General features: G+C 35.6%; 3 protein-coding genes across 9 annotated transcripts; 2 read left to right on the forward strand and 1 right to left on the reverse strand.

Moving 5' to 3' along the window:
- The first annotated feature begins 1,943 nt into the window (after positions 1 to 1,943).
- On the forward strand, positions 1,944 to 9,332 carry LOC113730578 (ribulose-1,5 bisphosphate carboxylase/oxygenase large subunit N-methyltransferase, chloroplastic-like). 4 transcript variants are annotated; one of them, XM_072073993.1, is made up of 15 exons: positions 1,944 to 2,189; positions 2,440 to 2,555; positions 2,779 to 2,842; positions 3,182 to 3,292; positions 3,399 to 3,458; positions 4,159 to 4,266; positions 4,719 to 4,788; positions 5,522 to 5,610; positions 5,717 to 5,797; positions 6,211 to 6,246; positions 6,404 to 6,487; positions 7,501 to 7,634; positions 7,993 to 8,078; positions 8,190 to 8,338; positions 8,609 to 9,332. In XM_072073993.1, the coding sequence occupies exons 1-15, from the start codon at positions 2,061 to 2,063 to the stop codon at positions 8,717 to 8,719; spliced, it is 1,428 nt and encodes a 475-aa protein (XP_071930094.1). In that variant the 5' UTR covers positions 1,944 to 2,060; the 3' UTR covers positions 8,720 to 9,332. The 4 variants fall into 4 exon arrangements, with proteins under 4 accessions (XP_071930094.1, XP_027111140.2, XP_027111141.2 ...); XM_027255339.2 differs by having other exon boundaries at positions 1,946 to 2,189; positions 8,671 to 9,332; XM_027255340.2 differs by having other exon boundaries at positions 1,947 to 2,189; positions 5,570 to 5,610; positions 8,671 to 9,332.
- Positions 9,333 to 9,746: 414 nt separating this feature from the next.
- LOC113730581 (serine/arginine-rich splicing factor RS2Z33-like) lies at positions 9,747 to 13,413 on the forward strand. Of its 4 annotated transcripts, none has more exons than XM_027255342.2 (7): positions 9,747 to 9,901; positions 10,936 to 11,047; positions 11,643 to 11,682; positions 11,799 to 11,894; positions 12,202 to 12,404; positions 12,494 to 12,580; positions 12,910 to 13,413. In XM_027255342.2, exons 2-7 carry the CDS (start codon positions 10,941 to 10,943, stop codon positions 13,268 to 13,270), a joined length of 894 nt encoding a protein of 297 aa, XP_027111143.1. In that variant the 5' UTR covers positions 9,747 to 9,901; positions 10,936 to 10,940; the 3' UTR covers positions 13,271 to 13,413. The 4 variants fall into 4 exon arrangements, with proteins under 4 accessions (XP_027111143.1, XP_027111144.1, XP_071930095.1 ...); XM_027255343.2 differs by having other exon boundaries at positions 9,801 to 9,949; XM_072073994.1 differs by having other exon boundaries at positions 9,856 to 9,988.
- Positions 13,414 to 14,330: 917 nt separating this feature from the next.
- On the reverse strand, positions 14,331 to 19,881 carry LOC113725555 (protein MAEA homolog). Its single transcript, XM_027248782.2, has 7 exons — positions 19,324 to 19,881; positions 18,649 to 18,843; positions 18,020 to 18,142; positions 15,730 to 15,915; positions 15,338 to 15,471; positions 14,897 to 15,083; positions 14,331 to 14,818 (listed from the first exon to the last, which is right to left on the reverse strand). Exons 1-7 carry the CDS (start codon positions 19,684 to 19,686, stop codon positions 14,717 to 14,719), a joined length of 1,290 nt encoding a protein of 429 aa, XP_027104583.2. The 5' UTR covers positions 19,687 to 19,881; the 3' UTR covers positions 14,331 to 14,716.
- Positions 19,882 to 26,787: the final 6,906 nt, after the last annotated feature.

Below are 26,787 nucleotides of genomic sequence, written 5' to 3' on the forward strand. Positions count from 1 at the left end.
TACTTTCATAAATACTAAACACAATAGAGTAATTATATGCATAATAAGTTTGTTTATGCACTGATTACATTATGGGGCAACTTCAACACCATTGAATTAATTCATTGAATTAATAGTCACTCTCTCAGATCAACGTTTGTTTCCTCTATTACAAGAATTTATGAATTGTTGAATTTAAGATCGTAATTTAGCCCTAAGAGCATGAATATTCATTCATTCAATAGATGCCACACATACACTCTCTAACAGACGAATTGAAGATGGGATGATGACTGCGTGAGATTTTACATTTCAATGAAAAAAAAAGGAAAAAAAGTTTAGGAGGAGTAAAAGTTATTTATTTTGTAATAAGAAAGGCGTAGAATTTAGGTAACGAGAAAAAAGAGAGAACGATTTGATTTTTTTTTTTTTTAAAAGGAGTTCCAGCCAAAAAAAAATGTGATATTTAAATCAAATTGCGGCGAATCTCCTTTTATTTTTGTAAAATTAAAAATAAAAAATCATTCTGGCATAAAAATATATGAAATTTAAATCAATTTTTTATGAAACCTCATAGGCCATTTGCGACGACTTTTAAAGTGGAATCCAAAGCTAACACCACTTTTGTGATGTTTTCTTGTTTTCACATTATTCTGAGAGATTCGGCGATGAATTCTAGCCACTAAATCAAAATGTAGTTAATTTACGTGTGGATAATCTGCTACAACTGTGGTTTACAATTGTTTACCACATTAGACGATTGGCAAAATATGTATTTCTAGAAGGGAAAATGTTCATAACGTCCCTCATATTTTGTAAAATAATTTTTTTCGTCCCTCACTTTTAAAAGTGTAATTTTATATCCCTTACACATTCACATCGGTCAAATTTAGTCCCTAATTAGGTTTCCGATCATTTTTTGGCCGGAATCCATCACGTACAAGGCACGTGATCATTTTTTAAGGGTAAATTTATCAAATTATATTTTACATAATCTAATCTATAATCCTCCATATTTTATAAGACAAATTTTTTCGTCCCTCACATTTTATAAAATGATTTTTTTATCCCTCACATTACACAAAATGAATTTTTCTATCCCTCATATTTCAAAAAATGAATTTTTCCACCCCTTACTAATTATGTGTGTAAGGGAAACCCTAAAAAAAATATATGTGTGTGAATACATTTTTATTTAAACACGTGTATATGTCTATTTGATTTTGCTTAATAATACGAATAGCATAAATATATGTATGTGTCTATTTGATTTCACTTAACAATATGAATACCATATATTATACGTGATCATTTGATTTTATCTGGTATTAGCTAGTAAAAAATCTTACATTTATTGTCAAGTTGGCCAATAAAGCTATTTTCGGTCAAAATACAATAAGAATATGCAAATTAAGATTCTATTGGTAAATATTAGTCATAATCATACAAAAAGAGAAGATAACCCACAAGTTGGGTCCAATTACATACATGTGTTTATACTATTATTATTAAACAAAATCAAATAGACATATACATGTGTTTAAAAAAAATGTATTCACACACATAATTAGTGAGAAATGAAAAATTCATTTTTTGAAATGTGAGGGATAGAGAAATTCATTTTGTGAAATGTGAGGGATGAAAAAAATTATTTTATAAAATGTGAGGGACGAAAAAATTTATTTTATAAAATGTGGAGGACTATAGATCAAATTATGTAAAATATAATTTGACAAATTCACCCTTAAAAAATGATCACGTGCATTGCACATGATGGATTTCGGCCAAAAAATGATCGGAAATCTAGTTAGGGATTAAATTTGACCGATGTGAATATGTAAGAGACATAAAATTATATTTTTAAAAGTGAGGGACGAAAAAAATTAGTTTACAAAATGTGAGGGACGTTTTGGACGATTTTCCCTTTCTGGAATTTTCGTTGGGTTAAACATTACTCGTTGAGTCGTGCCAAGAATTCCACCTCCCCGCCAAAGGCGAAAGGCAAACAAGCCACTGTCCGTTTAATAGACACATCAGACTCGGAGTCGGGGTACAAGAAAGCTTTTTTGCGTGGCCGGAAAATGCGGACGCTAGTACTAGTTGGATCAGCTAATTTCACATATACCTGGTGCCCTCTAGCTCGACGTCCTTTCTTCACTCTTTCCGTTCGCCACCGCCCCAAACTCAAATTCTCCACTTCTTCGGATAAGGTTCGCCTCCGATATTCATACTATCTCCGTCTTATTATCTTCTTTCTGATTTGATTCGTTTACTCTCTCTCTCTCTCTTTTCTTGCTTGAGCTCCCGTAATACGTACTTAAAAGAAAGTGTTGTCTTAAGCTTCTACATTACTAAAACTACATAAATGATGTATAAATTTCTGGGCTTGTTGGCTTGCGTAAGAATTATCTTGAATAAGAAGCAACGCAGTAGTATCTGATATTGAGTCCAATGGCTTAGGCATGTAGGAGCTACATTGACGAGGAATGTGATGAGGATTTTTTGCCGTGGTTGGAGCAAAAAGCATGTACAAAAATATCGTCCACGCTTTCCATTGGAAAATCTGCACATGGAAGGTACATTGCAAGTTAGCTTCTGCCCCCAATGCTTGTGAATTCATCCTAGTATATCTATTTTCTGAACAGATCAATTACTTTTTATAACTGTTTCAATTTGCTGCTGTAACTCGTTTCAGACTTGCGTTAACCAACTCACACTAAGAATTTGCCTTTAGTTTTAGTTGTTCCTTTGGAAAATTATGATCTGATATACATAAATATGCTGCATCTTTGAATGCAGGGCACTATATGCTTCCAAGCCCATACAAGCTGGGGACTGCATATTGAGAGTTCCTTACAGCGTGGTATTTAGGTCTTCTGAAAAAGATTGAATGGGAAAGCGTTTACGTTCATAGAAAAGTTTTGACTTAAATTTTGAGAGTGCTTAATGCGTTGAGATGTTGAATTCACGTTGAAAATTGTGAAGTGGACTGACAAACTTCAAAAAATCATAATTTGTTGTTTTATCTGCTAACCACTTTTTTTTTTTTTTTTTTTTCCCGAGTGTACACTAAATTGATCTAAATCATTCTGTTCTATGGTGCAACTCAGATACTGAATTTTTTGCTTATTAGTTTTTTCTCCTGGTAAGTTAAGAGTATGACTTTAAGGTGGTTTGCTAAGTTTCTTAACTGATTCTGCAGCAACTAGCACCAGATAATCTTCCTCCGGAAATTTGTTCTTTGTTTGGAGATGAAGTTAGCAGTGTCTCAAAAGTTGCTCTACTCCTGCTGCATGAGCAGAAAATGGGTCAGGTTGTTCAGCAATATTTTGAGTTTTCAATTTTATCAGCAAATCCATTTTTATACTTACCACATGTTGTGCCAGAAAATCTGATTTCTTTTCTACTTCCATCTTCAGAAATCTGAATGGGCTCCATATATCCGCCGGCTTCCTCAACCTTTTGAAATGCATAACACTGTAAATGCTCTTTCTTTTCCTAGATGATGTAGTTTGTTTTTAATGAAACAAATACCACTGGCAGTTTTAAAATACAGAGAAAATATGATAGCTTCAACCTTCTTGCCTTTCAAATATGTGCTTTGCTTTCTTTCACTGGTCATTGGTGTTTTTGTGGGTGGGGCCCACAGCATTTTTAGTCGTAAACTACTTCTTCAATTCTGGATTCTTACCATCAAACACATAGCTAAAGTTTCTCTCATAGAAAGAGTTAAGTTGTACTACTGGTGATTGGTGAATTCTTCTGTTTTAGTGGTAGATCAAATATAATGGCTTCCCTCTTGTTAAGGGCATAGTCGTACTAATTTAGCAAATATAACCTTATAGTACTGGATGGTGTTGTTAAGATCCATATCTCTTGTCGTACTAGTTGTCCTGGAAATTTTTTTACCAAATGTATTTGGTGAATTCAATTCAACAAAATTTTGCCATTATATGACCCAGCGCATTTGACATCTCAAGAACCCAGGTATTTACGAGCATTTAAGATGGCAATGTTGGGGTCTCTCTCTCTCTCTCTCTCATATGCACAGGCAAACTATCTTTCATGTGGTATTAGTGAATATACATGTCTTTCTCTTTTATGTCTTGTAAGTTATCTGCAGTTTTATTCTGATGTTCAAGAGGTATGATGTTTCGGTGACAATTGAAATTGCTGCAGATATTCTGGAGTGATGATGAACTGGAGATGATTAGACAAAGTGTTATATACCAGGAGACCATCAAACAAAGGAATCACATTGAAAAGCAGTTTATGGCAATTAAACCAGTTAATATTTTTGTTGCTATTTGTTGATTGCTTTCCTATTAACAAGCCACTGTGCATCTACTATGGGTTATTTTCTGCCATTGATACCTCTGAAACTTGTCTCCATTAAAGTTTTTGCAGCTCAATGGGCATTCTAATGGTTGTATTTGCTTGAGATGAATGGTTGTGAACCTTTTTTTGGACTATTTTGTGTACTAGTCCCAACATGTCCTGCTGTCAATCATTTTTAGTTAATCCAAGCACCTCTGTATTGATAAGGAGAAAAAGTACCATAGCGTTATATGGATACTTCTCTTTGTTTCTGACATCCTTCTATAACATCCTTTTAATTTTTCAAGTTTCAAAAAGTATGATGAAAGATGATGTTGTCTCATTAGTATGCCTTGATATTTAGATAATTTGACTTTAGCAGTAGTACTTAACCAATTTGTTTTCTTTGTCTCTAATTTCAGGCCACTGATCAATTCCCTCAATGTTTTGAAGATGTCTCTCTGAAGGACTTTGCTTATGCTCATGCTTTAGGTACAATTCTGTTGCTGTTATCAATGTGTCTATGTACTGATTATCGAATTTTACTTTTAGTTATGGAGTTTGTTCCTGTCTCTATGACAGTTCCACTATCCTATAAAGAAAAGCTAACTTCTTCTTTGTTCCAAATACACCTATCCTGTTATAATCACATTTAATTTCTGTTGATTTGGTCACCATTTCTTTAAACTTCTCTGCAAAAGATGTTTCTGGTTTGCTGTTTGATTCTGGTTTCTGACCTTCAAATTTGAATTATATCTAAAGTCATCATCTTCTTGTAAGTCAGGCAGTCTATAACTCATATTTCCTATATATGTTGCTAAGACAAAAGGCTCCAAAAATATTTTTATAAAACAAAGATAGTTTTAGATCTATTCAGTTTAAATTATCACTCTGAATTTTGAGTAAATTTTGACAAATGTAAAACACAAGTGATTTCTGTCGTTCGGTTTTTCTTTTCTGTCTATAAAAGCTAGACATTGGTGAAGTTGTCAATATATCTGGACGTATGAATTAATTTTGTTTTAGAAAAAATATGAACATTTTCTTTCTTGTTTACTGACTAGTCTAGCAGCCATTTTTTCACCAGTTTCATCCATATCATGTTGCTTCCCTCTTTTCCCACAACAGGAAATGCACAGTTGAGACACCATAAGGATTAAAATAACAACATTGTGTAAACCTTGAACTTTGAGTTGGTGATTTTATGTTTCTTCATTTCCTTAAGTTTTATGGACTCGAACATTTGGCGATGACCTCTTTCTTGACATTCCAGTTACATCTCGAGCATGGGAAAGCTCGAGGGGTGTCTCGATGGTATGCTGTCAAAAGATTGTAGTACACTTGTTTACTGTTTCTGTGATGAAAATTGGTTATATGCCAAGTAACAGTGATCAATTGCTTTTATTGTTGTGTTGTTTAGATTCCATTTGCAGATTTTCTAAATCATGATGGTACTTCAGAGGCATGTCTTATGAGTCATGAAGGAAAACAGCTCTCAGAGGTCTCTCTCTCTCTCTGCATTTTGATCATGATTTTTCAAACATTTTTACTGGTAGAACTACCATCTTTTTAACCCATTTGCCAATTGCACAGCATGAAATTCTTGTTACTGACTTAACAGTGTAAACTTAAGGTACTTGTTACAATAAAATCTCATAATTCAAGCTAATTGATATCTTGCTTGACAAGATACCTGTCTTTGAGTCTTTACACAGGTCTATTTGGACATTTGATTCAATTCTGGTGTGTCATTTTAGAACTGTACTATTTATCCTGTTCATTCTTCTTCACTGCAAACCTGATTCTAGGTATTTCTTTTGTGCAAATATTTCATAACTGATTACGTGACTCCAGAAAAGTTCAAAAATGTGATTTAGCTATTTTATGTTAAAGTAGGCTTTTATTTTTGTGCAGGTCATTGCTGAGCGTGATTACAGCCCTGGTGATCAGGTATGGTGATGTATTCATATGTCAACTCATTGAATATGTTTTACCATCTATTTGATTCTGTTATAGGTGCCTGCTGAATCATATTTATCAGCTGGCAACTGCTTTAGTTTCTTAATGTTCAGTTGCTTGGAGGTAATGGTTTCGCATTTCTGACCAGGTGCTAATAAGTTATGGAAAATTTTCCAACAGTAGCCTAGTTTTGGACTTTGGCTTCACAGTTCCTTACAACATTTACGACCAGGTTAGCCTCCTCAAATTTGAGACTCGGATATCTTCCGATATTATCTTGCAAGAAATGAAGCAGAGGCACTTCCAGGCATTATTGTTACGCATTTGTGTGCGATTTTCTCTTAACTTTTGCTGCTTGAAGTGTGCGTTACCAATAGATTACTATGATACTCGAGTTTGTGAATTTTAAACTCTGCCTAGATTTTCCACCTGCTGTCTATGCGACTTCTAGTGTAAAGTAAGTTGCTAACCTTAATACCTAGTATTCAAGAACTAGAGAGAAACAGGGAGGAACAGAGTGAGGGCGAGGGTTGCGGTTGCCTGTCATTTTTCTTGAATATCAACATTTTTGGAGGTTGAATTTGTACTTCTCTCATACACTGGCTTTAATCCATGCATCCACAGGTTGGATGTACCTAAGAAGTGGTAAAAACCATCTTGACAATACAATGAGAAAGGCGTGATATGTCCGCATTTGGTTCTAATGTCATATAGATAATTATATTGTCTGACCATGATAACTTCTATGAAGGTGTAAAACATGTTTACACTGAAACACAAGTTCGGTTTCCATTTAAATTCTACTACTGCTGCCATCTGCAGTCCATTTTTGTCCACTTGACTGCAGGAGCCAGTGCTTTTACAGTAATCCTGTGTTTTGAATTACTAATAGTTAAAGTTTCATCTTGTGACCAACCAAAAGTTAGATCTTGTGAGAGATTTCACTATGTTTGAGGCATTTGATTGGCACAAATAACCCTTTCTAATCACAGACTGCAAAAGGTATACACATCTGTTCTCTCCATCCAGATCAACATGTACTTATTTTTTAATGAGCTAGCAGTCATATGTGGCATATGTCACGAGACCTAGTTGCATGTCATTTATGTTTAATAGTGGTTAAGAATTTGTGAAGTTCTAAGTATGAGAAGCTTTTTCCGTTGTCTTTTTTACCGGTTAACTGCTTTAATGATCTAGTGAGCTGGCTGGCCTGGCTAAGTATGATTGACATTTATTTGTTTTCAGGCTCAAGTTGAGCTCAATATACCTCAGCACTATCATCTTTTTCAGATGAAGTTGGAACTTCTGCAGAGATTCAAGGCACCAGCCATTAAAGATGTCAATGAATTTAGCTCTTCTGAGAAATTATTTACAATCAAGTTGGTATTGATTCACTAACATGCTTTTCAAGAATTGATGCGATTGAGTATTAAATTTAGACATTTAAATTGTGCATCCCTTCCACCAGGCCATGTGTTGGGAGCACTAAAGATATGAACAGAATAAAAGATTAGCACTCTAAAACATAAGTTGTCTAAAAAATATCAAGGAGTTCTTCTCAGACATTTCATCTTCATCAAACTTCAGATTTTCAAACGTATGTGCTTGTTTTTTTTCTAAATATGAGCTCATTGTATCTAAATGTTTGCAACAACAATCTCTTCCTGAGAAGTTTCTCCATTGCCAGCATCAGCACATGACTTTGCTTGATCTCATTTAAGCCTGGTTGTCATGAAGGGAAGTGAAGTTTGCTTCTAAGAAAGGGAGGGGAATTCCACAATCTTTTCGTGCATTTGCTTGTGTACTATGTTCAAATGCTCAAGGTCTTGAATCCGTCTTTTTGCTTTTGCTATCTGGATATTGCAAGATGCTATTTTTCTTAGATCTGACTGATTTGCATCTATTTCTCTTTTCCTTTTTCCATTTGATCTCAGAATTGAGTGATTTGGAGTCAGAAGCTGCACAAAGCGATGGTAGGCTGGCTCGAAGTCCTTTGAAAAACAAAAGCAGGGAGATTGAAGCACATGAGTTGATACACTCAAAAATAACTGAACAAATCAATGAATATGATGCATGTATCAAGGTGATAATAACTTCTGACCCATGAGTTTCCCTTTATGATCCTATCATGATTCTGTTTTAGGATACTTTTTGAAAACTGAAATCGAGGAAAAGGACTTGTACAACATGGCTGGCCAAAAATTCTTAGGTCATTTTTGAGGCATGTACTTCTGTCGTTTCACTTTTGCCTTTTTGGTATGTTCCTACTATTTGATTATTAAATAAACAGGCGACTAGCAGAGAAGAGCTTTTTCTTCAAAGTACTAAACGTTTCAACCTTTAATTTGTGCAGTGTAATCTGTGTGTTGGTTTGGCAAGTTCATGTTATAATTTTTTACTGGTGGCTATGTACAGTCTCTGGGACCATCCACCTCTCAAAACTTGGTTAGAAAACATGCTTTAAGGAGACAAATGGCTCATGATCTTCTTAGTGGTGAGCTTCGTGTTCTGAAGTCTGCTTCTGCATGGCTGAAGAAGTATTGTGCAACCTTATTAGAAGGATAGAGTGTAGGGTTCTATTCTACATATGGTGATCCAGTTTGAAGGTGGCCTCATCTTGGAACTTAAGAGGGAGGTTCCAATTGGTTTTCCAATTCTCCAACCGCACACAAAGCTTGCTGATAGTCAGACGAATGGAAGTCGGTTTATCACGTGCCTCCTCATCGACAACCTAACAGAAAGCAGGAAGTTTTAGAGATGCATTACTCGTACAACAACAGTATGATGGTAGAGAAGGCAAGGGGCAAAAGTGCTGGAGTTGGCCATGGCGCATAGAACTCCTGTCGAGAAGTTCATTGCTTATTGTTGAGGGAACAGAAGTTAGTCGTGGGGTTGGGTACTGAAAAAGTAGTAGGTTGTTACAGGGGTTAATTACTTTTTTTCTTCCCTGTTCTGTGGGCAAACTATGAATCAAGATTTAGCCAAATTGTATTCAGCTCCCTTGTCAGTAAACACCGGATGCAGGCCATGGATGGGTGGAGTGAAATGAAATGAAAAGCAAGAACTTTTATTTGAAAGAGTCGAACAAAAGCACCCAAAAAAAAAGGTAATATTATAAGATGAAAAAGGAATAACAAATTGAAAAGTTTGCCAGAGTTGATTTGTTCATTCAGCCCTTTTATTGAGTGAAATGTTACTTTTGGATGGAGGGCAGTTCGCAACTCTTTTTCAGTTTGGAAGACCAAATAAAAACTTTTGCAGTTTGGAGGGTCAAGTTAGGACATTTGCAAACTTTGGAGGGTGAAACTGGCATTAAATTCATTAGTTCTCATCAGAAAGGGGAAAATTTTTGTTTTAAAAGGAAAACCCACAAAAAAACCATAAACTCAGACGGGACAAGGGTCCCATAGGCCCATTGCCTTGCCGAGTTCCCGAACATAACATAATGGGCTTCTGTTCGAGCCCAGTGTATTCCAATTAAAGAAAGCCCATACAGGCAGACAGCAGCGGCTTATAATCCAAGGACATCGTCAAGACAGCCTCCATTCACTCAGTCCAAACAACCGCCGCAGTCCGCAGAGGATAAAATAAAAGGGGGATCCGGTTCGTTCTAGGGTTCTTCTTTCCGTTTCATCTCTTTCTGCAGGTACGCCCAAGCTCCCCGTCCCCTCCCACTTACCATCTTCCCCAGCTTGTAATTCCTATTCCGAGCTATCAGCTTAGCCATTCTTCCGTAAATTGTTACTGTTTTGATAATCCTTTTTCATGTACTACGAATTTGCTGTATATGTCTGCTGGCTTGCTTTTTTGCATATATGCTGTCTTCTGTTGGATTGAGTCTTTTCGTACATGCCTACTTTATCTGTTAAGTAGGTAATTTGAATGCGGAAGAGTGTAAGTTTTGTGACATTATTGGAATAAGGGTTTGTTATATACTGGTCCTAGGTTATAATCCAAGTGATAATAAATCGAACATTTTTATGACGTATTAGTAATTATTAGCTCTACATCTATGAAGAATGTAATTTTCTGGGGTTTCTCGTATGTGGCGTGCGTGCTTTTATTTGGGTTTCTCTAAAATTAAGTCTTTGATAATTACTTATTTCTTTTGGTGATTACATGTGCAAAATGGTTAGGTTTTCGGTATTAGAAACCAAATGTCGATTTTCACTCACAATTCTAGAAATTAATGGCAAATTCGAACCATTTAAGTATTGATTGCTGTTTGCAAATTCATGAATGGTTTGAATCTTAAAAATTTGATATTTTCTTTTCCTAATGAATTAATAAGAAAATAGAAATTGATAAACCAATATTGAGTTAAAACCACCATCTCCATTTCAATTGTAACAACAATTATGAGTACCTGTAAAACCCCGAGGAGAAACTGTTACATAGATGTCTATTATCTTGTTCATATCTGTTTTATCTTGGCTATAAAGGAATTCTAAGAAAAATTTCGTAGCTCCATTTTATTTTGAATTGAATAGAAAATAGGTATCTTCTTTTGTTTGAATAAAGCACAGCCCATGTCACCCCATAAAGAACGGCAATAGAATAAAAGAGAAGAGGGATATTAATAATCTGCTGATATGTTTAGTATCATGTATTCATGTTCTTTAGGTTTTGCACAAATACTTTTAAAAAGTTGGGGCTCTAAAAGATTATTGCAATTATTAGGGAAAATGCCTCGCTATGATGATCGCCATGGTGTTACAAGGCTCTATGTTGGCCGCCTTTCTTCAAGGACCCGTTCACGTGACCTGGAGGATCTATTTAGCAGATATGGAAGGTAATTAATCTACTTCAGTAGAATTTGACTCATTTCATTTGCTTTTTTTATTTACTTTTTTCGTAATCTAGATAAAGTTTATGGAATTTTGGTGTAATGTTACTCCATCTGCTTCTGTTTAAGCTTTTTGTTTTCCCCCTTATTGGGTCAATACTTCCCACCATTGTTCTTTTTCTGTATTGGTCATCGGTCTTTGTTCTGGGGTTTATCCACATCAAGGCGTCTTGGGCAGAATCAGAATCCTCGTGAAACCCTTATTGCCTTTGAGATTCAAATTAACACTTCTATACAAAATCTATTTGAGAGAAATTGTCCCACGTTTCATTTTAACTTGAATAATGTTTCTGAAGGTTTATGGGCTTTTGCCCAACCTGGAGGTCTATGGTGAGAGGTTGCCCTTGGTGGAATTGGTCGCTTGTCTTGCAGAATGTATAGGAGACTTTGGCGATTCTATCTTAATGTTATTACAATTTTTTTTGATGGAAATGGCAACAATCTCAAACTGGTGTTATAGTTCATCTTTGAGGGGCGAAGTATCAGTCCTTTGGTTCTAACGTGTTGATGGCCTTACTGTTTGTGGCACCCATTTACGCAGAGTACGTGATGTGGACATGAAGCGTGATTATGCCTTTGTGGTACGCTTTTCTAGTATCTTTTTTAAAGCATCTTTTGCTATTTAAGTGCAAGAGGGAGTCCTGTAACCTTTATTTTCGTGGGCTCCTCTTCCCTTTTTATCTGCTATTGGTTGCAGGAATTTAGTGATCCTAGAGATGCTGATGATGCAAGATATAGCATGAATGGCCGGGAAGTAGATGGAAGTCGTATTATTGTGGAATTTGCAAAGGGGGTAAGGTTTTCACTGCACGCTATTCATGATCCTTCTCTCCCTTCCTGTTTCAGTTGTTTATTCTGGTTCACTTGTACTTTTCCTTTGATTGTTTGCATGTTTTATGTTGCCCTGGCCGCATCTTTTCTTTTGATTTATTTATGTTTAACTGAGCTGTTGTTATTTTTGTCAGGAAAACTTTCATGTTACAAATCATAATTTTGCTTGTTTATTCCTGCCTCTGAAGCATATTCGGATGTGTCATGTTTGATTTTTTTTTTTAAGCGGGTTCCAAAGTGGCTAAAGGGGCTCTGCTTTTTTACTTTAGGTACCACGTGGTCCTGGTGGCTCCCGTGATCGTGATTATCTTGGCAAGGGTCCAGCTCCTGGAACTGGGCGCTGCTTTAATTGTGGAATCGATGGCCATTGGGCTCGAGATTGCAAAGCTGGGGACTGGAAGAACAAGTGCTATCGATGTGGTGAACGAGGCCATATAGAAAGGAACTGTCAAAACAGCCCCCAAAAGCTAAAGTGCATACTGGGATTCCTTCTTTTTTTCCCCCCATCTTTTTATGATTAGTCAGTGTTTCCATGTTCTTAACTGAGTTTTGGTTGCGCAGACGCGGGCGCAGTTATTCTCGATCACCATCTCCTCCTCGTCGTGGCAGGAGTCCAAGCCGTAGTTACAGCAGGAGCAGAAGCTACAGGTTAAACATCTTGACTCATTACTAGCTTCTCGATTTATTTTCTTTGCTTAGATTTGCTATTTTGTAGGCCTAAGTTTCCTGAATTTGGAATCCATTTCCATTGGTAAAATGTTGCTTTGCATGAGTTTTAACTTGCATGAAAGGAAGGAGGAAAGTAAAATTTATCAATAACTGATGGGCACCTTCATTTTCCTTGCATTTATCTTCAAAACCTGTCTTCATGTTAAAGTGCTTTATTGTAGGAATTTGCTGTTTTTGCACCAGGTCATATTGGATCAAAATACATTTAGAATGTGACCCTTTTTTTGGTATATACCATGTGTTTGCAGCCGATCGAGGTCTCCACCAAGGAGGGATCGTAGCAACGAGCGTGAGGAGAAAAGATCTAGGAGCCCTAAGCGTCACAGGGTATCATCTCCACCACCATCCAAAGGGAGGAAGCACAGCCCAACACCTGATGAGAGAAGCCCCCGAGAGAGGGGCACTCCTTCACCAAGGGATGGTAGGCCAACCAATGACTCAGAGTATAGTAGAAGCCCTAAAGATGATGCTCCAAGGGATGATGGTATCAAAGATAGGAGTCCTCTTGAAGAAAATGGCCGTAGCCGAAGTCCTAGCCCCATCCGTAGGGACAATGGAAGCCCCGCTGATAATGATGAAACCAATGGTTCACCAAGGGGCAGTGAGTGAGATATGAAGTATCTCAACTCTCCTTCATTTCTGTGTAATCTGTTTTGGGAGGTCTATATGTATTAATTTGGTGCTGGAACTCATTATCCCTGTTTCTATGAGATTTTATACAATCTATTACATTTGAAGAACGATTTAATCCACTTTGTTCTGTGTGTTGATACGCCAGCCAATTAGCCAAATAAGTTGGCAGTTTGATAATACACTGAATTTCTACTCCTCTCGTGGAACCAGGGAACTGCTGCTCATATTTATTTGGTCCAATAGAAACATTCAGCAGTACTTTGACTTTGGCCCTCGTCCGTTACTGCTGCTCCTCGAGTTTATTGATTTGCATTAGGGGTTAACCTCCGGTTTAGTGATTTACATTGGGTATAAACCAGTTTTCTGTTGCCCGCGAAAGTCATGGGACTAGCTGTTTAACGATTCTCCTGCACTATAATGTGATAACTTGCCTTGTCCTTTTGAAAGACGGAAGCAAGAAATCAGTTTTAGCTAGTCAAAGAAACCGACGAACTCTGGAAGAAATTTTGCAGCGTCTATATCATTAAAGCGTAAGGTTTTTTGAATTGCTGATATCAACTGTCGGCAGCGGCAAACAATATAGCAAATCACTCAATGCTGTTCACCTCCAGTAAACAATTGAATATAGCAGAGATTTCCGCTGGTGTTTCTTCGTTGTTGCTAAAGAAGCTGAGAAATGGGTATGCAAGATCCCCCCCTGCACATGCTGCTTTCGTCTTCAGGACATGTCCAAGATTAGAAGCACAAAGGAATCCCCGCCACCAACTGCATTTTCGCCGCTCCTCCCTCTCCCTCGTCACCACTCTCTTCATACTGATGCATGTTTCTATATGATTCCGCCAACCGAATTTCCACCTTTAATCGTACCTCTTTAATTTGCAGTTAGCTGTTAAGAGTGAATAACATCACACATAACGTCAATAACGGACACCTGATTCAATGGCTTGAGCTTCGTGGAAGAGCTCAAGGTGACGCCAGATGGACATAAATCAAGCAAATCCAAGCATCTTCAAAATCCAGAGGGTTAGAGCCGAGGTAACTCACAGTAACAAGTCGTTATTTTATGTTTTCGCAAAGGTTCAGAATGGAGTTTAGTTTGTGTTCCGCTATTTGGATGGAAGTGTGTTACAGATAAGAGCTCTATTAGCCAATGCTACACCATCGGCATCAAGTGAAAAGCTTTGCTCAACTACCTCAAGATTTAAATAAAGATCTTCACTAATAATTACAAACCTAAGGGGGGTGTACTTGGCATATGTACATTTGTATGTATCAAATTGTAGGTCGGGGCATCAAAACAAGCACCCAGACCAGTACCTGACATGACCAGATGCCAGACAATCAGCATTCAATAGAGAAACTACAGGCTGAAGAACAGGTCGCCAATCACTTGTATGGACCCGATCAGTTTTAGAATGGGTCTCATGAAATATATGCTTTGATCACCTCGGTGTAGTTGCAGACTAGGCCTGTCCTTGGGCATGTAATCCTACCATCATTCTTCTTTGCCATTTCCTCGAGAGCCTGCCATCGCAAAAAGAACAGGGGTAAAGATTTTAAGAACTCAAGAGAACAACATAACATATAGAGTATGGTGCAAACCTTAGTGCTGTACACATATCCATTCGGCAAGACTAGCGGCGGATTCTCAGTATCCATCAGTTCCTTGGTAATGTAGCAAACAAGTTTTGAATGATGCTGCTTTGAATATGGTAGTGGAAGAGCTAATTTACGGAAGCTCTCTTGTGAGAGAGGATCCTCCTTTGTGCAATCATCTTCATAACAGAATCTAAATCAGGTCAAGGAAAAAGTGGGGATTCCGAAAAATCACTCCACACATGAAACACCATATTACAAGTTAAACCAATTAATATGGTGTCAAAGGAAAAAAGGAAGAGGAGAATAAACTAAGTTAATTATCTTTCTGACCCGCCAAGCAAAATTGACAAGACAGAACCATTAGATCTGACAGTCTCAAGCATTTAAAAATTTTATATATCAGGAGAAGAATGGGAGATAACTATAGAAACCAGACGAGGATACGGAGTTTTCAAAGCAGACAAGCCTGCTTGCAAATATATGTTCAGCAAAGGCTCTAGTGTCATGCCATATAACCTGCAGAACTCCTGCTTGAATTGGTCGACTAGGTAGTCCCATTGCTTTGCTTCAAATAAAACCTGGAAATTGCAATAAATAACAAATGAAATGAAACAAACAATTACCCTCATGTGGAACGAAGGCAAGCAAAAACCACTTCGTACAAAGACCCTATTCAATTACATGCAAATGGAGCAACTTTTGCAATCAGAGGTCAAGAGTGTTTTTATGCCCTCTGCAGTCCTTTCCCCTCTCCGAGTTCTTCCTCAAAAAGAGGGGAAAAGAAAAACAACAAAAAGGAAAATTCAGGAAAATTGAGGACAAGAGAAGATATTCACCTTGTAAGTTGGACATTCAGTATTACTTTTAAAAGCAAGTGTGGCCATGACCCGCTGCAATTCTTTCATATGGGTGGCTCCCCATGGTGCTAGATACTTGCGCGCATACGTAATTGCTCGCATATTGTTTTCAGCTCTTACCAACTCTATAAATTCTTGTAACCTCAACTGAAACTCAAATTTGCTCTGCCATGAAGAGAATAAAAAGCTTAGTGCATGAAAATTACTCCAGTAATCAAGTAACAATTCAATCAGAATTCAACATTATACACAGCTACACAAAGAGAGGTAAACACTGTAAATATCTTGTGAATGAAAACCTTTTCCTTAATAACACAAAAATAGCCATTCTTCATGAATACTTCCTCTTTAATTGAAACCTTATAACCGTGACTTGACAAGCCTACAATCTTAAGCTTCATTAACAGTTGATTGCAATCGCAATTTTCCAGCATTATCTAACTTCATCATCATAGACCTGCTAACCATACTTCAATGTAAATTTTCTCTCTCTCTCTCTCTCTCTCTCTCTCTCTCTTGACAGAGCATCAGATTTTTCAGAGTAGTCCACTTTTTTATTCTTTTTTAAGGAGTGTTCTGCAAATTTTATCCTCCAACTACCAAATTCATAAAGCATTGAGAAAGTAGCATTACCTAACCTTCATCATCAGTTTTACTATCAGTGACAACACTAGACGCCAGAAAATTAGCCTTCTCCACGTTAAAACTGGAAAAACAAAATAAGGTTTCACTTTCATGGTATAGAAAGGCAATAGGTTTCTGACAGATTCTTTCACTTAATGTTCAGAGTTTGCTTGTGTGACTGATCTGTTTGCTTTTGATGTGGAAGGTTGACCTTTATGGCATCTTCTGAAAGTTTGTCTGATTATCATTTAGTCCAGAATATTAGAGACTGGAGTGTGAGGAAATATATGCAGCTCTACATAGATGGATGTTTTTAACAAAATTCTGTGCGGGGAGGGGAAATTTTACTTTCAAGATTGACTTTTAAAAATATATCCTAGCAAATATATCTCAAGTTACACAGGAAACTAGGCATACTGAATGATGCAGTATGAAGGTGTATATAGCTTTCTTGACTGCACAAGTATTATGGCCTGTATGGTATACTATAAAAGTCCATGTCACTTTAAGTCTGGAAGTAAAAGATTCTTGTACTTAGTGCTGGATGAATTTTTATGCTTAAGACAATTGAAACATTATGAGCTAGCAAGCAATCTGCTTACACTCAAGCATACACTTGAAGTGATGCTACGAATAACCGCTTGTGACAGACCCATCTTCCACCTCAAAAGCAAACAGATCACTCACACAACCAAAAACTGAACCTTAAGCGAAAGAATCTGCCAGAAACCTATTGCCTTCTATACCAATAAGTAACACTTCTGAGCATACTCAAGCATACATTTAAGGTGATGCTCTGGAAAACCTCTTGTGACCAGGGGTCTATCCTCCCCATCAAAAGCAAACTAATTACTCATACAATAGTCTACAATGTGTGATGAAATAATGTTAAAAGATGCCAGTGCATCATCATACTTCTAAGCTAGATGAAATTGTCTTTATACACAAATTTGTCATATTCCACCATTAGTAAAGAATAATCAAGCAGAATTGCACAAGATAGATGCTTTAATTTTATTTTTCTCACTACCTTTGTACAGGTCAAAAAAGAATGCATAGCAGGAAAATAATAATAATAACACAAAGTCTACAGACTACCACATAGAAGAAGCACTGCATGCAGTACTTTTTAGTCATTCAAGTTTATATACGTGAAATCTGAGAACTCACTAGATTACAACATGCTGTTTAGGAGACGAAACAGAAAGCATTCAGACAGGTTCTTAAAGAGCCTTGCTAACAAAGAGACTCCATTCTGATAAATGAGATTACAGCATATAACCAACTTACGACAGCCAATTATAATATATCACGTACTTTTGCAAGTTAAAAAGTAGTAATTATAAGCTTTAACCATGCTGCATAATATTCCAGAAACAACATTCAGCACTGTACCAAGAAAGAATTACTCCCAAGAGAATTACAATTATAGAATTGTGAACTTTGTTACTTGCTATTCTATTAGCTTTCCATGAACCATCATGGAAGTTTCATGCAAACATTAGAGAGTTTGAAAGATTGAATTGCATCAAATAGTAGAAAAGCCGATGGATATTACTGAATCAAGGAAACCCAATCCAAAACTTAATGCAACTAACCGCTTAACTTCAATTTTCAACAGTTTGTACAAGGAATCATCTGATACCTTTGACTTCTTCAGTCTGGACTTGTTATCAGCACACCAGGCAAGAGCAGGAGCCACCTCTTTGCTTTGAAGAGCTTCAATGACTTTTTTTGCTTCGAAAAAGACATCAATATCAACAAAATCCTAACAGAAGGAGCGTGGTTAATCATCATTTTCCAATGTATTTACAACACTTTCTACAGCAAATTGCAACGGGGAACACAATAGCTTTACATTATAATAAACTGATCCCTCCCAAAAGAGGTGCATTAATGCCAAAGGGGAAAGAATGAGAACTAACTAAGATCAATTGGAAGATAAGTAATATGGAAATCAGAATAAATGAGACACTTTTATTGATAATTTCTAACTAAATGGAGAATAAGTCAAAAGCCTTAGAAGTCAAAGCACAACACACAGATGCTTGCACCAAATGCATCTCATATGCAGCCATGAAACAACAAAGTGAGTCAACCACAAGATATATTGGTATTTGCATTAGGTGGTTCACAATTAGCTACTTTGTGTCATAAAATAGCTGCACCCAAGAAGCTGAAGATCAAATATTCAGATCAAAGAACAAACTAAAGCAAACAATTTTCCAGCAAATGCAACAACACATGCTGCAAAACAGGGCAAGCAGAAATCACCTGAATACTGCTGCTTCCTGCAAGCTTAATAGCAGTGTCATAATATGACATGCGCAACATGTAGTCAACCAGTATCCGCTTCAGACGGATATTGTTCCATTCAGATAAATTTTCTGCATCAGCAGACTCCAAATGGTCCAGTCGTGCTCGGCATCTCTGCGCTTGCAAGTGCTCTGTTCTACTTCCTTCTTCCAACTAATTAATGAAGCCACATCTAATTAAATCACTAGAAATTCAAAATTCAACAATTCTGACACATCAGACTCTGTAATAATTCGTCAACCGTGATTTATTTTTTCATCCTATATGTTTAATGCAGTTGACACTGACAAAAAGAGAAATTATTTACTAAGCTCCACATAATTGCATTCGGAAAAAGAAGCTAAGTCAACAACAAAGAAAGAAACAAATACAAATCTCACATTTTCCAGATTAAACGCAGCAAAGATTTTTCCTGACCTTTTACTACTTCCTACAATTGAGAATACAAAACTATTGAAGGATAGAAACAATCAGCTTCAGATTTTACATATTTCAAATTGAACTTAGAAAAAAAATATCCTTTGTGTTCCAACATAATTCTTGGTTAACTTCTCTAACTTAATGTAAATTAGTTCTCTTATATCATTGTAATTGCAGTTTCCAAGGTAATTAAAATACCACTAATTGGACTACCTTCCGCTTGAGTCCTTGTAATCGAGAAACGAGTGAATTAAGTTGCTGAACAGCATCATCACGGGAGAGTTCAGCGGAGTCGGCGGCTTCAGCGACGCCGGAGATGACGGCGGAGACTTCTTTCTCAACGATGCGGTGGTTAGCACGGATCGTCTTCTTGTAGTGCTCGAATGGGACACGAAGGAACTGGTGCTCGAGTTTTAGAGACTCCGCCAGTTGAGTTAGCTTGGATGATGGAAGCGCCGAGGCCGAAACGGCTCCGGCAGTAATGGCGGCGGTGGGTGTGGCGGGGGCCGAGGTGGTGGAACCGGTGGTTGAGGATGCAGAGCTGCCGTTGGGAAGCGCGTCCGTTTCCATCTCCATTTTTCCTGCAAAGAGGATCTTTCTGGATGATTATTTGGATCAGAATTTAGAAGCTGATTGCTGTAGAGGGGAAGCGACCGAGCAGATTGGGCAAAACGGGAAGAAAGGTCGTTTTCTAATTTGTGCTGTGGCAAGTAGAAACGCTGTCGTGCGACTCTGTACACTTGTGCTTCACCTGTGATATTGGGCTTGCAAAGTGGAGATTGCTACCTTCAAGTCTGACAATTATTCTCCATGGACATTTGGCCCATTTGGTGTGAACGCAATGGACAAAATATGTGGGGATACATCGTGGTAACCCTTTGCTTTAGTTGTCTGACATATCCTATTCGGCACTTGAGTTTTTGAAAGGCTTTTTTTTTTTTTTTTTTTGGTAAAAATCACCCATCTACAATGATATCTATTTAGGGTTGCAAACAAGTCGAGTCGAATTGAATCAAACTTTGGATTAATTGAACCAAATCTCAACTTAATTTTATCAAATTCGAATTCGAGTTCAAGTTTGACGAGCTGCCAATTTAAAGCTCGAGCTCGAAAAAATAAAAAAATAATTATTTTTATTTTTTTAAAAAAAAATAATATAATATTTTTTCTTAATAAATAATAAAATATTATGGATATATATATATATATATATGTAATTTTACTATTCAAATAAAAAATAAATATATCTATATACTCGCGCTCGCGAGCTAACGATATTAATATTTTGAACTTGACTCGAGCTCGATATTTTGACCAACTTGAGTTCGACTCAAGCTGCTCGCAAGTGAGTTTGCAAACCTATTTATACTATATATAAAACTTAAGGAAGGGATTTGGGATTAATATTGGGGTTAACATTTATCGTCACATTATAAATTTACTTTTTTGCTTTTATAAAAACTAGTTTTTATTTTAACTACCTACAACTATCCATTACTATTTTTACTTTTAACTATTTAAGTATATGTTTTCAACATAACTACTAATATAAAATTATTTTATGAAAATTATTTAAAAGATTAGAGTTTGTTTTAGTAATAAAATTTTTATTTAAAATATATGACCATAAATATTATGTAATTTTGATTGCACGCACATTGAGTGTGCATTGAGCACTCGTTCTAATAAAGTATTTGGACTCGTATAAATTAGTTATTTTGAAACATTTTTTTATAATTTTACAGTAGATGTATTTGTATGTTATGTTTTGGATTAATCTTTTATATACTAACAACGTATATGCTATTACGGTTGGATACATGATATGTATATTGAATTGAGATTTCAAATTTAAATTCAAATTATGTGTCATGTATTAAATGGTGATAGTGTATACACTATCAATATATATAAGATTAACACTTATAATATATTGTTTAGTGTTTTTAAAATTTTAATTTTTTTTTGGGCATTCTTAAAAATTTTAAAGAGTATTTTTCTCCCGTCAACCTCCCGGCTCCCACTAGGCCCTTTTCAAACCACCTCTTCTCCACCGCCACCTTCTCCTCGCAAATAAAGGTGAAAAGGAAGGGAAGGGAATGGAGTATAGGAGGAGGGAAGGAAAGAGAGGAAAAGGGATGAGGAGCTAAGGAAAAAAAAAAAAAAAAGAAGAAGAAGAGAGAAAGAGGTGACAGACGAGAAATGGTGGTGGGGGAGGTGGCTGCCATTTGGTGGAAGGAAGAGGATGGGGGAGGTTGGGAAATCGTGGTGGAAGGAAGGAATGTCAAAATGTGTTGAAGGAAGGTTGGCTATTTTTTCAAGTTATTTTTTTTTTTTGTTTTTTATTTATAACGTTTGGTTTGTGTGTGAGATGTATTTGGAGCATTTTTTGAATCTGTTACTTGTATTTGAAAAATTAGTAAGTCTTTTTTTGTGAGAAACTCCCCTCCCTACCAAGATTTAAGTTTTAAAAAAATCACACCAAAAAAAATACCCTCCCCCCCGTTCATCTCTAAGGGAGTGACAGTAGCGGAGGTTGGTGTGACGAGAGTAAATGACACATGCAAGTTAGTAAGAGTAGATTGCCCACCCATTGAGCGCGCAAAAGAAGGGGTGCATTTGATCACTTTGGCTTGAAAGTCTGATTAGAATGGACTAAATATCTAATTAGAATGGATTAAATAGCATACGAGTGAGGGATTTAACTAATTCAAATATCCGATCGAATTTAGGTTTTAAAACCACGGTTTCACAAACCTTGGTTATTTTCATTTTAAAGTCAAGCCCCGGAATTAATCTAATCTGGCATTGCTAATAACAGATGGCGTTGTCGATGAAACTTGGTACAAGGTAGCAATAGAGGCGAACAAAAATCCCTTGGAAGTTTGTCAAGGGAGCTTTAACTCTTCCACAAGTTTAGAATATTTAACTTGCCTCGGCTCCAAAACGTGCCCAAAGCTTGAAACTCCTTAAATCTCGATGTATGTATTATATATATATATATATATATATATATAAAGCATCAGTCATGAGTTTGTTGTTAAAAAAATCTGTAATCACTTCTCATCTCAATCTTGCCTTTCTATATATATATTTTTTTTGTCAAAACCTTTCGTAAGACTTCTGTGATTTTATAAACCTAAATTCCGAGTAAACCTCAAAAGCCAGCACACATTTGTCTTTCTATGATGGTGCACTGTACAACCATATCTCATCTTCTACACTGCATACGGTAGAGCAAAACTTTTAAAAATCATCAATGACTTCATCTCCATTTAAAAAAAAAAAAATGCGCTCTCATTATTTTTAAAGTAAATTTTATATATATCGACAATATACATTGTCACCGTTAGATTCATAACATACGTGCAAAAGTTAAATTTTAAATTCAAATTTTACATATTTGTCCTTCATTCAACGTTAACATTGTATACATTGTCAGTATAAAAAAAACTAATCCTTATTTTTAATATACACATACTTCTCACTAATTTTAATCATGGTCACCTTAAACCTATGTGGATACGTTTAAACAAACATTTTTTTTTTCTTCCTCTTACTGTTCCTATTCATTTGTCCCTTTTAACCTTAATTTCTATTGATCTTTTCTGTTCTTTTTTAGTAGTTTATGTCAATGTGCATATATCTCAAAGTCATCCATTGCCTTGACCGATGGAACTTAATCTAGAAAGATTTTTTTAGTAGTTGCACACCTATATTACACTTAAATTCTCATGTGAATGTACATATTAGTAATATTTACTGTGCTCCTCTATTTAGATACTTTTTAAGTTAATTATATAAAAAATAAATAAATACTCTTAACAAGTTGCCATTGGGTCCCACTTAGCCAATCCCATTTTAAAATCTCGAGTGGTTTTGAAACAATATTAAACTTGAAAAAAAAATGTTTATCAAGACATACATTGTGCAAATAGTGAAATATTAGACCATTGCATGTAATAAGTTTTTTTTTTATTTGTAAATGAGAGGTCTTGGGTGTACTTACAATTCCTGATGAGATTTACAAATTATACTCTCTTTTATTATTATTATTATTCCTATATTTTTCTAAAATTGGTAGTTGAAATGGCTTAATCAAGTGATCTTGAGTTTCCAAACATGAATGCGTCCTGTAACACCAGATGCAGCCGTGCAATCATGGATCATGAGCGGGCTCTGGGCTGGGCGTGCTGGAGATCAGAATTTCACCAAATACATCAAATAAATCATCAATTAAGATGGCGGTGGCACAACCACTGGGCCTTTGGCTCAGTGGACACTAAAAAATTCAGACAGATGTACTGTGCATTCGTCTGGTCCGGTGATGATTCAGATCATTCCGATTTATTTCTGAACCTCCTTAGATCCATCCCCTTCTTTTTAATGTAGGATATATTAGGTCACTAGATTAGGTTTATCGTCTTCGAGAAGAAAAAAAAAAAAAAAAAAAAAGGATGGCGGTGGCACGAAGAGACCTTTCACGCCGAGAAATAACCAATTATTATTAGAGGTATCTTCGAGTCTCAGCCTCATTATGGAAAAGTAAAAGTCCTCAGAATTATTCAATTCCAGTGAGTGAATGCATGCATCATTATGCCACATAAAGACGAACAACCAGAGGTGCTTACGATTGTTTGTCAGTAGACGGTGTCAAGTTTTAGTATATTTTCCATGTATTCTTTATCATGATTCTACAAGTACATGGAATTAGCTTGTTCAACATCAAGGGTTACTATTTTCGTTAGTATTTAATTAACGTAGATAGATTTATGCTTCCTGGAACAGATGCTTGGCTTGGGGAAAATTCATGAAGAAAAGTTTCATGCACTAATGTGGCAAACTAAGAGCTGAGAAGGTAATGAGACATAAATATATATATATATATATAGTAATGAGGCTCTTCATTTTTTGATTTTTATTTTCATGGACAACGTGTAGAATCGTTATTAATTTAGGATGCTTGATAAAACTGAATTCTGAAAATTCAAATTTGAATTCGCTCTGAATCTGATACATTTGAATGTATACCACATTATAAGTAAATAGCTTATCGCTTATACGTGGACCAAGTTTTATCTAAAAAAATTTATAATAAATTCAGATGTCCTTTTTTTTTTGTTATCAAATATATCTAAATATACATGTTAAACTAAAGTGCTGAATTGGATCATCAAACAGAGTTTTAGTCTACGTACATGATTTGTGGCTCTATTCATACATTCTAGTGGTCTTGCAACTGGTTAAAAAAAAATAACAAGTAAAAAAAATATCCAAGCCTCGTTTATACCACATGATTTTTTGTTAGTCTTGTTGAGAGTAAAAGCGTGAGATATTGATATCGTCAAATCTTCGCCAATAAGTACAACCCCTTGGTCGTTGAACACACGTTTGTTTGTGATTTTACATATTCATTAACAGCTAACTCGGGTTCTCATTTTATCAAAAGGCAAAAGATATATATATATAAAGAAAATTTTAATAGAATGTCTTTTTGGCGGAATGTATGATAATCTTTTTGAGGAGGAAAAGAAACTTGTCGAATCCAGGGGCGCTGGTACTCATAAATTAAACTCAAGGATAAAGCTCCTTTATCACAACAAACACGCTCCTCTCATTCCCAGCCTTCCTTTTTGTAATTTTTAGATTCATTACTTGAGCGAGTAGGGTACAAAACTTATCTTAATTTTTTCTTTCCAGTCAATATTCCTTTCCTTTTAAAATTAAAATAAGATAATTCTGGTTTAATACTTCTAAATCCACAATTTCAAAACCCCAAAAAAAAAAAATAGTGCTATAATCCTAGCTGGCTCCAATGAAATCATGAATTTCATCCCTCATCAAAAGACAAACTGTTTGTCTAACGGATACTTGTTAAGATATATTTCACGTGTTATATATATATATTTTTTAAATATAAGATTAATTAAAAAATTTAAAAATATATAAGGAATAGTAGACAAGATTAAATAGGAAAAATATATAAATGCAAGAGAGAATAATAATTGTTAGTATCTATATATATATATATATATGATATATTAGGTAAATATTAAATGTATTACCAAGTGCTCTAAAGGCACCCATTAATAAAGAACCCAAAAACAAAATCTGTATACAATAAAGAGTAAATCTTATATATATACTGACAGTGCGTATAGTATTACCGTTAGATCAATGACATATATGTAAAAATTAAATTTTAAATTCAAAGACACCAGAGAATCCTTTTTTTTTCCAGATTGATTTAAATTTTTTTTTTTTTAGGTGTAGGGTCGGTGGATTTGGCCTTTTTGGTTGTGAAAGTAGCAGGCGAGAATCAGTACAAAGAGGAGAAATTTTACAGTTACATGTACACAACGCAAAAGATTATAAAAGAAGCCCAATCGGAATAGATTTAGTCACCAGCCTATAATGGAATAGATTTTGAAGCATGCTTGCATCTTTTTTCCTTTTTTAATTGTTTGTATTTTGGACATAGTTTTGTCAGAGTTGTCAGAATTGAAGGAAAGATTGTAAGGGTATATTTGCTCGGACAAAAGTCCAGAAGGTATTTACACTATTGCAGGCTAAACCCCAAAAAATTTCAAGGCACTAAATCCTGAAAGCAAGGAAGAAACTTCGAAAGGACAAATTTGTACGATAAATCTTAGAAGCCTGCTTTAGCAAATTACTTGGGCATTTACCAGGAATTAATAGCAGCAAATGAAACCAAACATCCAAAAAGCATTCCTCTCAAACAAAAGCCAACAAAAACAACAAAGCAGCCAAAAAAATAATACTAATAATAACTCGTGGGAAAAGTGAAGAGTTCTATAAATTTGACCAGAATTTTTCTTCTTGGCTGGACATGAAGAAGCTTGCAACCACTATTAGACATTTTGATCTCATACCCTCAAGGTTATATCAATGGCAAATATTGCCTGTTAAATGTCACATCAGATTTCTCCCAAAAAAAAAAAAAAAGATCCAAGATGACGGTTTTGAAATAAGTCGTTCATATTAGTACTTGATTTACTTAAACAACTCGTATTCTTCACATTGTATTTGGAATTTTAGCCTCGTTTGGATTGCATTTTCTTGAATTTTTTATAAAAAAATTATTATAGTGATTTGATGTATGTAAGGAGAAAAGGTAATAGGGAATCGTGATCACGGAAAGCGACGCAATTTTTCAATAAAAATGGCTGTCCAACCGGGGCAAATTTTCAAATCTTCAATCAGTACTTGATTTACTGAATTCGATTATTGCCACAATTTCTAAGTGGATTTGGATAGTAAATTATTTGAGATAATTTTTTGAAAAGAATACTGTAGCACATATTTTGATGTAATGTATGCAAGATTAAAAAAAATTGTTAGAAAATGTATTAATAAGACAAAGAAATAAATTTTAGTATATAATTCACTGTCCAATACATTTCTGTATTTATTATTGCACGAACATTGAAACATCTATTAGTGAGTACAGAATTACTTGAAACTTTTTTATCACAGCAAAGAATTTCCCTCTTTTCTTTTTAGTATTTTTTTTTTGAAAAAATATCCTGGGCCGCACTATTATTGTACGGCTTACCCCACATAAAATGGAAAATGAAAAGGAAATAAAAGCGCTCCTCCAAGGCTCCAACTCCTCCTGTTCCGCCCGACAACGCGGCATCGAAATTTTAAAACTTT

This window comes from Coffea arabica, chromosome 2c, assembly GCF_036785885.1.
Source record: "Coffea arabica cultivar ET-39 chromosome 2c, Coffea Arabica ET-39 HiFi, whole genome shotgun sequence".
Classification (NCBI taxonomy): Eukaryota; Viridiplantae; Streptophyta; class Magnoliopsida; order Gentianales; family Rubiaceae; genus Coffea; species Coffea arabica.

Bases quoted from the DNA above. Each gene is read 5' to 3' on its own strand.
- LOC113730578 (XM_027255339.2), top strand. From the start codon at position 2,061: ATGCGGACGCTAGTACTAGTTGGATCAGCTAATTTCACATATACCTGG. The intron at 5,798-6,210 runs GTCTCTCTCTCT...ATTTTTGTGCAG, and splicing joins AAGGAAAACAGCTCTCAGAG to GTCATTGCTGAGCGTGATTA. The intron at 8,079-8,189 runs GTCTTGAATCCG...ATTTGATCTCAG, and splicing joins ACTATGTTCAAATGCTCAAG to AATTGAGTGATTTGGAGTCA.
- LOC113730581 (XM_027255342.2), top strand. From the start codon at position 10,941: ATGCCTCGCTATGATGATCGCCATGGTGTTACAAGGCTCTATGTTGGC. The intron at 11,683-11,798 runs GTACGCTTTTCT...TATTGGTTGCAG, and splicing joins AGCGTGATTATGCCTTTGTG to GAATTTAGTGATCCTAGAGA. The intron at 11,895-12,201 runs GTAAGGTTTTCA...TTTTTACTTTAG, and splicing joins TTGTGGAATTTGCAAAGGGG to GTACCACGTGGTCCTGGTGG.
- LOC113725555 (XM_027248782.2), bottom strand. From the start codon at position 19,686: ATGGAGATGGAAACGGACGCGCTTCCCAACGGCAGCTCTGCATCCTCA. The intron at 18,844-19,323 runs GTAGTCCAATTA...TTCATTAATTAG, and splicing joins TACAAGGACTCAAGCGGAAG to TTGGAAGAAGGAAGTAGAAC. The intron at 14,819-14,896 runs GTTTGCACCATA...TTGCGATGGCAG, and splicing joins GATATGTGTACAGCACTAAG to GCTCTCGAGGAAATGGCAAA.